General features: G+C 40.5%; 1 protein-coding gene across 2 annotated transcripts in view; it reads right to left on the bottom strand.

The window, feature by feature from the left end:
* EIF2AK4 (eukaryotic translation initiation factor 2 alpha kinase 4) overlaps positions 1 to 5,493 on the bottom strand; it is a 97,156-nt gene extending 91,663 nt beyond the window's left edge. For both annotated transcript variants that reach the window (XM_027553503.1, XM_027553504.1), the window contains exon 1: positions 5,272 to 5,493. In XM_027553503.1, the coding sequence (XP_027409304.1) occupies positions 5,272 to 5,415 (144 nt within the window). In that variant the 5' untranslated portion in view covers positions 5,416 to 5,493. The remainder of the gene's footprint in view (positions 1 to 5,271) is intronic.
* Between the last annotated feature and the right edge of the window lie 7,876 nt (positions 5,494 to 13,369).

Below are 13,369 nucleotides of genomic sequence, written 5' to 3'. Positions count from 1 at the left end.
AATTGTCAACATATGCTGGACACAGAAGAAGCAAGAGAATTCCAAATAAACATCTACTTCTGCTTGACTGACTATGCTAAAGCCTTTGACTGTGTGGATCACAACAAACCGTGGAATATTCTTAATGAGATGGGAATATCCCTGAGAAACCTGTCTGTAGGACAAAAAGCAATAGTTAGAACTGGACATGGAACAAAGGACTGGTTCAAAATTGGGAAAGAAGAATGTCAAGGCTTCTATATTGTTACCCTGCTTATTTAACTTATATGCAGAGTACATCATGCAAAATGCCAGGCTGGATGAAGCACAAGCTGGAATCAAGACTGCCGGCAGAGGCAGAAATACCAACAACCTCAGATATGCAGATGACACCACTTTAATGGCAGAAAGTGAAGAGGAACTACAGAGCCTCTTGATGAAGGTGAAAAAGGAGACTGAAAAATCTGGCTTAAAACTCAACATCCACAAAACCAAGATCATGCCATTTGGTCCAATGTCTTCAGGTCAAATAGATGAGGAAACTGTGAAAACAGTGTCAGATTTCATTTTTTTGGGCTCCAAAATCACTGCTGATGGTGACTGAAGCCATGAAATTAAAAGATGCTTGCTCCTTGGAAGAATAGCTATGACAAACCTAGACAGTGTATTAAAAAGCAGAGACATCACTTTGCCAACAAAGTTCCGTCTAGTCAAAACTATGGTTTTTCCAGCGGTCACGTATGGATGTGAGTGCTAGATAATAAAAAAGGCTGATCACCTAAGAATTGTTGCTTTCTAACTGTGGTGCTGGAGAAGACTCTTGAGAGTCCCTTGAACCACAAGATTAAACCAGTCAATCCTTAAGGAAATCAATCCTGAATATTCATTGAAAAGACTGATGCTGAAACTGAAGCTCCAATACTTTGGCCACCTGATGCGAAGAACTGACTAACTGGAAAAGACCCTGATGCTGGGAAAGAATGAAGGTGGGAGGAGAAGGGGGTAACAGAGGATGAGATCGTTGGATGACATCACTGACTCAATGGACACGAGTTTGAGCAAACTCAGGGTAACAGTGAAGGACAGAGAAGCCTGGCATGCTGCAGTTCACGGAGTCACAAAGAGTCAGACAGGACTTAGTGACTGCACAACAATAACAACATTATTACAGTAAAAATGCCAGTGTAATTTTTTTAACCAGGCAAGTTGACTCTAAAGTTCGTAATGAAAAACCAAAGTAAAATTAGTCAGGAATATTCTGTAAATCATGACTACATTAAATACTAAAGCTGATTATAAATCTACAGTAATGAAAGCAATATGGTGACAGAACCTAAATAGATTTCTGGGATACAGTGTCAAGAAATACACCCAAATACAGTTGGGAATGGAAGCGGGGTCTTCTGCATTGCAGGCAGATTCTTTACCAGCTGAGCAACTAGGGAAGCGTATATTAAGCAAACAACCAAACAAAAATTGAGAGCTGTTTACCAGGCAGTAGGCATGTAGGTGTGAACAACAGTGAGAGACTATTTTTTGGGGCTCCAAAAAATCACTGCAGATGGTGACTGCAGCCATGAAATTAAAAGATGCTTGCTCCTTGAAAGAAAAACTATGACCAAACTAGATAGCATATTAAAAATCAGAGACATTACTTTGCCAACACAGGTCTGTCTAGTCAAAGCTATGGTATTTCCAGTAGTCATATATGTATGTGAGAGCTGGACTATAAAGAAAGCTGAGTGCCGAGGAACTGATGCTTTTGAACTGTGGTGTTGGAGAAGACTCTTGAGAGTCCCTTGGACTGCAAGGAGATCCAGCCAGTCCATCCTAAAGGAAATCAGTCCTGAATATTCACTGGAAGGACTAATGCTGAAGCTGAAACTCCAAATCTGTGGCCAACTGATGCAAAGAACCAACTCATTGGAAAAGACCCTGATCCTGGGAAAGATTGAAAGCAGGAGGAGAAGGGGACGACAGAGGATGAGATGGTTGGATAGCATCACTGACGTGATGGACATGAATTTGAGTAGGCTCCAGGAGTTGGTGATGGACAGGGAAGCCTGGCGTGTTGCAGTCCGCAGGGTCACAAAGAGTCGGACACGACTGAGTGACTGAACTGAACTAAACTGATCCTTATGAAGCCAGTCTACTCTTATGCAATGCAAAGGTGGCATTTCACATTAGTGGAAAAGATTCATACTCAGAGGTAAGAACTTAAAAAAGTTGAAGGAAGCTTTTAAAAATGTCATGAAAGATTTAAAAGAAAGCCTTGAAGAATTCATTTTTGGTAACACTGGAGCAGGGAAAAAACAAACCACGGGGACCATGTAACAACAATAAAGAAAAAAAGATCATTTTGACTATACTGACTGTAAGTTTTTAAAAATTGCATAAATTACCTAAATATCAAAATGCATAATTGTTAGGGAAAAATATTTTCAATATAATAACCTAAAATGCTAATTTTCTTAACACATAAATTAACATATAAATGGTATGCCTCAAGATATAAATAGCTCTGACAAATGAATGAGAAAATAGACAACAGAGTATAAAAATAAACAACATCAAAAAGTTCACAGAAAAAAAAACCATGGCTTACAGACAAAGGTGGTCCTAATAACATATAACTAAAGAAGTAAACATGTTTCATCTATTTATTGGCAAAGATGAAAAAGTCGGACGTCTACAATGTTGGTGAATATGTAGGTAAAGAAGTACTTATACACTACTGGTGGGCCCAGAAACAGAAAAACGGTTTTAGGAGGGGGGTATTAGCTATCAAATTATAAATGAGCAGGCCTTTGGCTGACAGAAAAGTAGCCAAGATAATTAAGTTAACAATACTTTTATAACTTCAGAGGAAATTCTATTTTAAACTAGCAATGAGTGTCCAAACTTTAGTATGTAAAACAATTTTTAGCATGTATTCCCAAAATGTTTCTTTATTAATAATATATATATGCTACTAAACCAAATTCTACCTTATAATACATCTCCCAAAAAGAAGTTTAAAAAACTTCAGATGTTTAAGAAATTAAAGTTTACACAGGTAAATAATCTTGAGCTGAATTTACTGGCAGCAAATTTGGCCTGAACTGACATGAGGCTATTAATAGTCTTTATACATCCCATTGAGGGTGAACACTTGAATATTCACACGTTTCACTGTGCTTAATTCTGGATGCCGCTCCAGACATTGAGGGAAAGGAAGTGAAGCTGCTCAGTCGTGTCCCACTTTTTGCAACCCCATGGACTGTAGCCTAGCCCGCTCCTCCGTCCATGGAATTTTCCAGGCAAGAGTACTGGAGTGGGTTGCCATTTCCTTCTCCAGGGGATCTTCCCGACCCAAGGATCGAACCCGGTCTTCCACACTGCAGGCAGACGCTTTACCATCTGAGCCACCAGGGAAGCCATTGAGGGAGGTACCAGATAAGTATGGAATGTGCACACATGGACATGAACACAAACACTTCTGAATTCTGAAACCTATCAAGCCTCAGGGTTTGGATAAAGGATTGTGGACTTGAATAATCTTCCCCTAAAGACTGGCAAGTAAAAAGTAACTGTTGAATGATTACATTCTTTTCTTTTAACTTTTTTAAACTTTTTTTAACTGAAGTATAGTTGATTTACAATGTTGTGTTAATTTCTGCTGTACAGCCGAGTGACTCAGTTATACACATATATATACTCTTTATATTCTTTTTCATTATGTTTTATCCCAGGATACTGAATATACAGGAGGTGCTATACAGGAGGAGTTTGTTGTTTATCCATTCTGTATGTAATAGTTTGCATCTACTAACCCCAAACTCCTAGTTTACCCCTTCCCCATCCCCTCCCTCTTGGCAACCACAAGTCTGTTCTTCATGTTGAATGACTACCTTCTGATTCATCCTTATGACTACCAATTAGCTGCTTGTGGGGCCTAGCAAAGTGTTAAGCATATCTGCCCATGTACCTCAGGGTACAGCTATCTGAATTCTTCTACCTGCCTATTACAGTCTTGGTTTTATTTACTACACTATCCTGTTACAAAGGCCACCAGCCATAAATTGAGATTATCGGTATCCCCACAAGCAGTTCCTTGTCCTTTTCTGTTTTCTTGCAGTCTTAGGACCATATAATTAAGCTGTGTAAACTAAATACACTGTCTCTGAATGAAGTCTTAGGAGCTTTGTATTGAGTCCCAATGTATACTTTGTGATACATATTTTAGTTACACTTCCTGGTTCTCAAGGGAACTGAGAAGTTACCAGATCACCAGAAAGTTACCTTATTATTTTAAGTATATATAAGGGGAATATTAACATTTCTACTCTTTCAGTCTTAATTCTTGAAATTAAGTACTAGGAAAGTAAGCTCCCTGAAGGATGAGGGTTTGGTTTGGTTTGTGCTGGACTGTACTCTGAACACCTGGAAGGAACACATTGGGTGAGAGGGGGAATGTTTTGCCCTGACAGCTCCAGAAGATCCTAGATCTTGAGCAAATCCTGCATGTGCTGATAAAGTGCATGTTGTAAAATGCCAAGACTTAAAGGCAGATGAAGAAAGGTACTACTTTTTAAAAAATACTATAGATAACAATAGTTTGGTAGATAATGCTTCAAGGATGAGGGAAAAAACTGTATCAGCAGCTTGAAATGTTCCTTAACTTATTTCCAGACAAAAGAAAAAGAAAGAAAGAAAAGAAGCCGAATGCCATTTTAAAAGGTTTGGACTCAGCACACTCCCTCTTCATTACAGCTAAGAAGAATATATTCCATACTCTTGAAGGAAAGGCACAGAGGAAAGTTCCTCCACACCGCACAACACAGTGAGGATGCCAGAGGAGTACAGGGTAATTACACGGCTATCAGTTCTGAAGACATACCGGAGGGTGAGACTTCTGAGTAAGGACAGCAATAAGATCTGTGCAAGAGCCCTCAAAGCGTTCCCAAAGTTGCAATGGGTCCGCATGAATGCGCTGTTGTATCAAACCCAAGGAGACAAGACAGTAAGGAGGCAGGTATGTTATGGAACGTCAGGGGGAATAAGAAGCAAGGCCAGGTAAGACCAGAGCCGATTTAGGGGAAAGGCTGTAAGAGAACTTGTCCCAGGCAGGGGTTCTGAAGACCCGCCTTGCGGCTGCGGGTGCAAGGACAAAAAGTGAGCGCGGGTGGACTGTGAGGGATGAAAGGACTCCAGAACCCGAAGTTGGGGTCTGGTGTTCGCTTCCGGCAAGGCCGCGCCAAGGGAGGCTGGGCCGCAGCACGCCAGCCCCGACCAGACATGCCAAGTTCCTACCCGTCCGCGCGCGTCCGGCCGCAGGTCCTGGAAGTCGGCGCCATAGATGGCCTCCAGGGCCTGCAGCTCGTGGTCTTGTCGTTGCGGGTAGCTCTCCGGTGGCTCGTCCCGGCCACGTCCGGGGGCCCCGCGGCCCCCGGCCATAGCAGTGCGGTGAGCCAGGAAGAACGGCCTTGCGGTAGCGGGTGGGCCCCAGGCTCCACTCCGGGGGCGGGATCGTGGGCGGGGCTTCTAGCCGGGGCGGGCCTGGGGCGAGGCTCCGAACCGGAGGCGGGGTCAGGGATGAGGTTAGGGGCTCTACGCTAGCGAGAAAGATCGGAGCAGGAGCTCCACGCCCGGAGTGGGCATGTGGGCCGGGCCCTGAGTCGGGGGCCCGGTCAGAGTTGGGGTGAGTCCCTCTGGCAGGAAGACTAATCTAGTACTGCTGTGTGCTGTGTGCTCACAGTCGTGTCCGACTCTTTGCGACCCCATGGACCCCATGGACTGACACCAGGCTCCTCTGTCCGTGGGATTCTCCAGACAAAAATACTGGAGTGGGTTGCCATTTCCTTCTCCAAGCTAGTACTGTTAGCGTGCTAACAGCTGTGGTGTGTGAGCGAACCTGCAGGAGTTTGGCCTACATTTTCCCGGGAGAACCTGAGCGGAGGAACTTGCAGGAACAAGAGATCAGATTAATCAGAATGGAATGATAATGCCAAAGGGTATGGTTTTCACGAAATAAGTCTCTAACAGAAGTGGCTGTTGGAACTCCTTTACCCTTGCAAGGGTAAGAGACGAAACAAGAGTCAGACTTTGATGGATTTTCCAGCCGCTTTGACTCACCTTAAGCCTTCCCAGAATACGACCAGGAGTAAAAATTGTGACCAATACTCCTTCGCCCCTGTTTTATACCCTCACACTCGTCCCCTTAATCATAGATTCAACATCGTAGTGCATGTTATTAGTCCCTATCTGCCCACCCTGTACCACCATGCAGTTTCAACTGAAAAATATTGTTCTACCCAGACATCTTATGAGCAACGTTCCCAGGAAGAGAATTATATTGCTTGCCCAGTTTGCTTGATGTAAATTTAAGAGGTCTCTCTGTTGTGTCCTGTCTCCAATCATATTTTTTCAAGTTTATAAAATAACCTGTCAACCTGGACCTTGTCATTGCATTTCATCTTCAGTTGGCTACTGATGCTGCATGTTGATTTAGAATAATCATATCATATTACCTCAAGTTAGATTTAAGTGACATTTCCTTCTGTCTACCTTGCTTACCCATATGTGTGTTGTGTTAAGTCGCTTCGGTAGTGTCCGAGTCTTTGTGACCCTATAGCCCACCAGGCTCCTCTGTCCATGGGAATCTCCAGGCAAGAATATTGAAGTGGGTGGCCATTTACTCCTCCAGGGAATCTTCCCTACCCAGGGATTGAACCCATGTCTTTTATGTCTCTTGCATTGGCAGGCAGGTTTTTTAACGATAGCACTATCTGGGCTTACCCCTATGTTGCTGTTGTTGTTAAGTCACTCAGTTGTGCCGACCCTTTGCGACCCCATGGACTGAAGCCCACCAGGCTCCTCTGTCGATGGATTTTCCAAGCAAGGATACTGGAGTGGGTTGCCATTTCTTTCTCCATATACTGTTTGCTAAATAATCATTATTTAATTTTCTTGTTGTCATCTATATACTCACTAGTCTGACCAAAGGCCCCTTCAAATCTTCCCTCCCTGGGGGACCTGTTTGTTTTTCTTCCATTGATGCCTGTCTAGGTAAATAGCACCATCGCCTCCTCAACCCAACCCGAGTAAGAGTAATCCTGCACATCGAGAGAGTTACCATTTTTTTCATTCATCCACTTCACTCTATCCCAATGACACTAACTTGGTTCAGTCACCATAATCTCTTCCCTGGATGACTTCAGCAGTTGGGAAACTAGTCAGTGCTTTCGTTCTTGCCCCACTTTAAGCCATTCTTCCTATTGCAGCCAAAGTACTGTTTCTAAGTAAAAAATATGGTCATATCACTCCAATCCCTAAAATCCTTCCATTTTCTCCACTTAAAAAAATTACAATACTCTAATTATGGAAATTTTCACACATACATTAAAAGCAGAGGAAATATTATCACCTGCCCATACTCATCACCCAGTTTCAACAAATTTAGATATCTTGCCAATCTTATTTAATTTCTCCCCTCGCCTCAGCCCCCAATACACACACACACACATACCTCCCTAGGAATGAATCTCAAAGAAAATTTCAGATATCATATCATTCTTTCTATAAACACTTTAGGTACATATTGCTAACAGATAAGGATATTTTATAAAAATAACATAATACTATCCTTATACCCTAAAAAATAAAAATTGTTTAGCATAATTTAATATCCAATTTATGTTTAAAATTCTCCATCTGTCTAAAATTAGAATCTGTACTGGATGCTGGACCTATAAAGATATTATCAGAACAATCAGCAAAATTTGAAGAGGGTCTTGCGGATTAGACAGCAGTGTTATATCAGTGTTAATTTCCTGACTTGAATGGTTGTCCTGTGATCAAATATAAGATGTCCTTGTTTTTAGGAAATTTACACTCAAACCTTAAGGGGTAATCGGTTATTATCTCCCAAGTGATAGAAAATAGAGGCATGATAAATCAAGCGTAGATGTCGACCACTGGGGGATTTAGGTGGAGGATATATGAGAATTCTTTGAATAAGCCTTATCTTTTATGTAAGTTTGAAATTATTTCAAAGTCAAAATTTCACAACAACAGTAACAACAAAAAACTTGGCAAGCTGTTTTCCAAAGTGGGCATTCCCACCAGTTAATGAGAATTCTTGTTAGTCAACATCTTTGCCAATAATTGTTAAATTAAAAAAATTGTAATTGGTGTGTAGTAGTATCTCATTGTGCCTTAATTTACATTTTCCTGATGATGTTTGTCAGCTTTTCATGTGCTTATTTGTCATTCATATATCTTGTTTGTTGACACCTTTTGCTCATTTTACGAATGAGGTTTTTTGTTTTCTTATTACTCAGTTTTGAGAATCCTTTATATATTCTGAAGTAAGTCCATTATCAGATATGTAACTTGCAAAGATTTTCTCTTAGTCTGTGGCTTGCCTTTTTATTATATGAACAATGTTTTACAAAGAGAATAGTTCTTACTTTTGAGGGAGTTCAGTTTATCAGTTTTTATCGTTCATGAATAATGTTTTATTGTCCTATCCAAGACATTTTTGCCTAACTCAAAGTCACAAAGATTTTCCTCCATGTATTCATCTAGAACTTTTGTTGTTTTTGGTTTTACATTTAGGCCTATCATGAGTTTTAGTTAAAGTGTTAAAATATACCAACCATATGACTAGGTATTTATTTATCAAAGAGAAATGAGAGCATATGTCCATATAAAGACTTGCAATTGAATGTTCATAACCCTTAATCACCAAACTGAAAACAAAAAGTGATGGACAAATTGAGGTAAAAACAAACTGAGATGTATCAATAAAATCAACAGAACACTATTCAGCAATAAAAAGAAATATGCTATGTATAGTAATAACATGGATGAATCTCAAAATAATTTTTCTGAGAGAATCCAGACAAAAGAGTACATACTGTATGATTCCACTTATAAAAAATTCTAAGAACAAACAAACTTAGTGATAGAAGGTAAGTGATTGCCCGGGGTTAGATGACAGAAGTGAGCCATAGGAAGGGATTCCAGAAGAATGGAGTGATGGATATATTCATTATCTTATTTATGATGATAGCTTCACAGGTGTTTGCATATATCAAAACTGATCAAACTGTACAATATATGCAATTTATTGTTATGTCAGTTATACCCTTCCCAGGAGTGTTAGTGGTAAAGAACCCACCTGCTAGTTCAGGAGATGCAAGAGACTTGGGTTCAATCCCTGGGTTGGGAAGATCCCCTGAAGAAAGAAATGGCAACCCACTCCAGTATTCATGCCTGGAGATTCCCATGGACAGAGGAACCTGATGGGGTACAGTCCATGGGGTCACAAAGAGTCAGACACAACTGAGCAACTAATACTATTGTATGTCAGTTATACCCTAATAGTCTGTTAAAAGGAAGAGATTTGTTTTGTTTTGTTTTATAGTGCTTTGTATTAGGATCCAAACAAGGTCCACACGTTGTATTTGCTTGCCTTGCGTGAAATAACAGTAGGCTTCGGATCATTCGAAAGTAAAGACTGCCCCTTTGCCTGGCTTCCAGCAAATAGCCTCTAAACTCTTGGAGCATTGAGACTGCTAAGTGTGTTTATAAATGGGCTTCACGTACAATTTTCAGGATACCCAAGATTTCCTTATTCTCTAACCCTTCCTTAAATCCTTAAATCAGTTCTCCAAGGAAGAGTCTCTATTTACCTGTGCCCTCCTTGTTTTTCCAAAGTATCAGTACATCTCCTGGACTTGCTGTTTACCCTCAATTTTCCAAGGGAAAACTCCCAGATTGTTGGTCATTGTCCCCAAATTTTAAAATTATAATCTCATTCATTCCTAAAGGATATTTTCACTGGAAATATATAGAATTTGGGGTCAGTGGTTCTTTTGTTTCAGCCCTTGAAAATGTTATGCCACTCTTTCTGGCCTATGTAGTTTGAATTCAGTTCAGTTCCGTCGCTCAGTACCAACTCCCTGAATCCACCCAAACCAATGTCCATTGAGTCGGTAATGCCATCCAACCATCTCATCCTCTGTCATCCCCTTCTTCTCCTGCTTTCAATCTTTCCCAGCATCAGGGTCTTTTCAAATGAGTCAGCTCTTTGCATCAGGTGGCCAAAGTATTGGAGTTTTAGCTTCAACATCAGTCCTTTCAATGAATATTCAGGACTGATTTCCTTTAGGATAGACTGGTTGGAGCTCCTTGCAGTCCAAGGGACTCTCAAGAGTCTTCTCCAACACCACAGTTCAAAAGCATCGATTCTTCGGCGCTCAGCTTTCTTTATAGTCCAACTCTCACATCCGTAGATGACCACTGGAAAAACCATAGCCTTGACCAGATGGACCTTTGTTGACAAAGTAATGTCTCTGCTTTTTAGTATGCTGTCTAGGTTGGTCATAACCTTTCTTCCAAAGAGTGAGCATCTTTTAATTTCATGGCTGCAGTCAACATCTGCAGTGATTTTGGAGCCCAGAAAAATAAAGTCAGCATCTCTACTATCATTCACATTGTTTTTCTCTATAGATAAAGTGGCATTTCACTATGGCTACTTTTAAAGATTTTTTTCTTTGTTTTAATGTCCAGAAGTTTGATTATAATGTGTCTTGGTATAGATTTCTTTCAGTTTATCCTGCTTAGAGCTCACTTAGCTTCTTGAATCTGTAGGCATATGATTTTTTCCAAATATGGGAAATCTTCATATTCAAATCACCTCTTTGAATACTTTTTCTGCCCTGCTCTGTTTAGGTTCTCCTTATAGGAAGTAAAAGCATTTACTTGTTGTTATAGCTCTCTCTGGCCTGGCAGGAGTAGGAAAGGCAATGTGGCTCCTGCTGCTCAAGAAAGTGTGAAATAAAAACTGCCCTTTTTTGGCATCACTTTGTGGGTATTTGTATGTAGCTACATATTTATATACCCAAATGAATCTTGTCCTTTAAATTATGGAATAAGTATGTATTTTTAATCCAAAACTGTGCCACTACTTCCCAGTCATACTATATCTCCTCTTTTAGCAAAGAAGATACTGTCTTGCTCTCTTAATTCACCAGAATTGATCTTTGATAACTTTTGGCTCTTTCAAAAAATTTCAAATTTATTCTTAAAGAACATATTTGTTACCATCAGTGAAACAATGTTTCCTTTTATGATACAGAAAAGAATAGTCCAGCTTCTGAAGTTAATTATATAAGTTCAGTCAGTACAATTCAGTTCAGTTCAGTCACTCAGTCGTGTCCGACTCTTTGCCACCCCATGAACTGCAGCATGCCGGGCCTCCCTGTCCATCACCAACTCCCAGAGTCCACCCAAACCCATGTCCATTGAATCAGTGATACCATCCAACCATCTCATCCTCTGTCATCCCCTTCTCCTCCTGCTTTCAATCTTTCCCAGCATCAGGGTCTTTTCAAATGAGTCAGCTCTTTGCATCAGGTGGCCAAACTATTGGAGTTTCAGCTTCAACATCAGTCCTTTCAATGAACACCCAGGACTGATCTCCTTTAGGATGGACTGGTTGGATCTCCTTGCAGTCCAAGGGACTCTCAAGGGTCTTCTCCAACACCACAGTTCAAAAACATCAATTCTTCTGTGTTCAGCTTTCTTTATAGTCCAACTCTCACATCTATACATGACCACTGGAAAAACCATAGCCTTGACTAGATGGACCTTTGTTGGCAAAGTAATGTCTCTGCTTTTTAATATGCTGTCTAGGTTGGTCATGACTTTCCTTCCAAGGAGCAAGTGTCTTTTAATTTCATGGCTGCAGTCACCATCTGCAGTGATTTTGGAGCCCAGAAAAATAAAGTCAGCCACTGTTTCCACTGTTTCCACTGTTTCCCCATCTACTTGCCATGAAGTGATGGTAATTATAAAAATAAAGTATAAAAGAGAGTCCCCCCCAAAGTATTGAGAAATCATACTGTTCTTCAACAGTTAAACAATTTCCCAAGGTGACTTTTTTAAAGGTGATAATCAGATCAGATCAGATCAGTCGCTCAGTCGTGTCCGACTCTTTGTGACCCCATGAACTGCAGCACGCCAGGCCTCCCTGTCCATCATCAACTCCCGGAGTTCACTGAGACTCACGTCCATCGAGTCAGTGATGCCATCCAGCCAACTCATCCTCTGTCGTCCCCTTCTCCTCCTGCCTCCAATCCCTCCCAGCATCAGAGTCTTTTCTAATGAGTCAACTCTTCGCATGAGGTGGCCAAAATATTGGAGTTTCAGCTTTAGCATCATTCCTTCCAAAGAAATCCCAGGGCTGATCTCCTTCAGAATGGACTGGTTGGATCTCCTTGTTATGGATATTTTATTTTTGGCATACTTGCTATTAAAAATTAATCAGGTTGCTTTATAATCACTAAGTGTATATGTGTGTGTGAAATTACTGAGGCTTTCTGGGGGAAGAGGTATTCAGTCTTTTACTTTCTAGGTATTCTGGATGAATTTAATGGCAATCTATAGGTACAATGACTATTACAGATTGAGAAACTGCATTAAGAATTATAGATGCGTATCAGTAGAAAACCATTTCCTAGTCCACATATTGAGATAATTTGGAATATGAAAAGGACTGTCTTAGGATCTTTTAAACAAATAATTGCTTTAATGATAATTTAACTTACACCAGACTAAAAACTATAAAGTAAATGTATTTAACCCAATAGTGTAAAAGCTAAATCCTGAACTTCTAAATCTTCAAACAAAGTTTCTCTGAAAGCCAATTGTGTCCTTTGTTAGTAGCAAAATAAGTGGTTCTTCCATTTTTTAAAAATACAGGACTTGTTCAGCAGTATTTTATTCATGTCTACAAAGATAGAATTGTTTAAAATTTTGACAGATAATGCTTTTTTTTATATTTGTCATCTTTAAACATCAGTAAACAGGATTCAATCTTACATAGTTATGCTTTATTGATTTCCTATGATGTGCCAGGTACTGTTAGAGATTTTCATTAATTTAGTATTTTATTGTTCTTTGGAAGGAATGATGCTAAAGCTGAAACTCCAGTACTTTGGCCACCTCATGCGAAGAGTTGACTCATTGGAAAAGACTCTGATGCTGGGAGGGACTGGGGGCAGGAGGAGAAGGGGATGACAGAGGATGAGATGGCTGGATGGCATCACCGACTCGATGGACAAGAGTTTGGGTGAACTCCAGGAGTTGGTGATGGACAGGGAGGCCTGGCGTGCTGCAATTCATGGGGTCGCAAAGAGTCGCACATGACTGAGCAACTGAACTGAACTGAACTGAACTAGTATTTTATTGTCCTCTAAACAGCCTTGCAAAATAGGCATTCTTTATCCCTATTTGATGGAGGAGGAAACTGTGCTTAGAGAGGTCATGTAACTGCCCAGTGTCACAAGTAGAAATGGGGCGATAGGCATTAAAACCCAGGTCCAACTGACACCATCATGTC

The sequence above is a fragment of the Bos indicus x Bos taurus genome, chromosome 10 (assembly GCF_003369695.1).
Source record: "Bos indicus x Bos taurus breed Angus x Brahman F1 hybrid chromosome 10, Bos_hybrid_MaternalHap_v2.0, whole genome shotgun sequence".
Taxonomy (NCBI): Eukaryota; Metazoa; Chordata; class Mammalia; order Artiodactyla; family Bovidae; genus Bos; species Bos indicus x Bos taurus.
The sequence above is the reverse complement of the archived record's forward strand: the minus strand, read 5'-3'. Positions and strand labels throughout refer to the sequence as shown.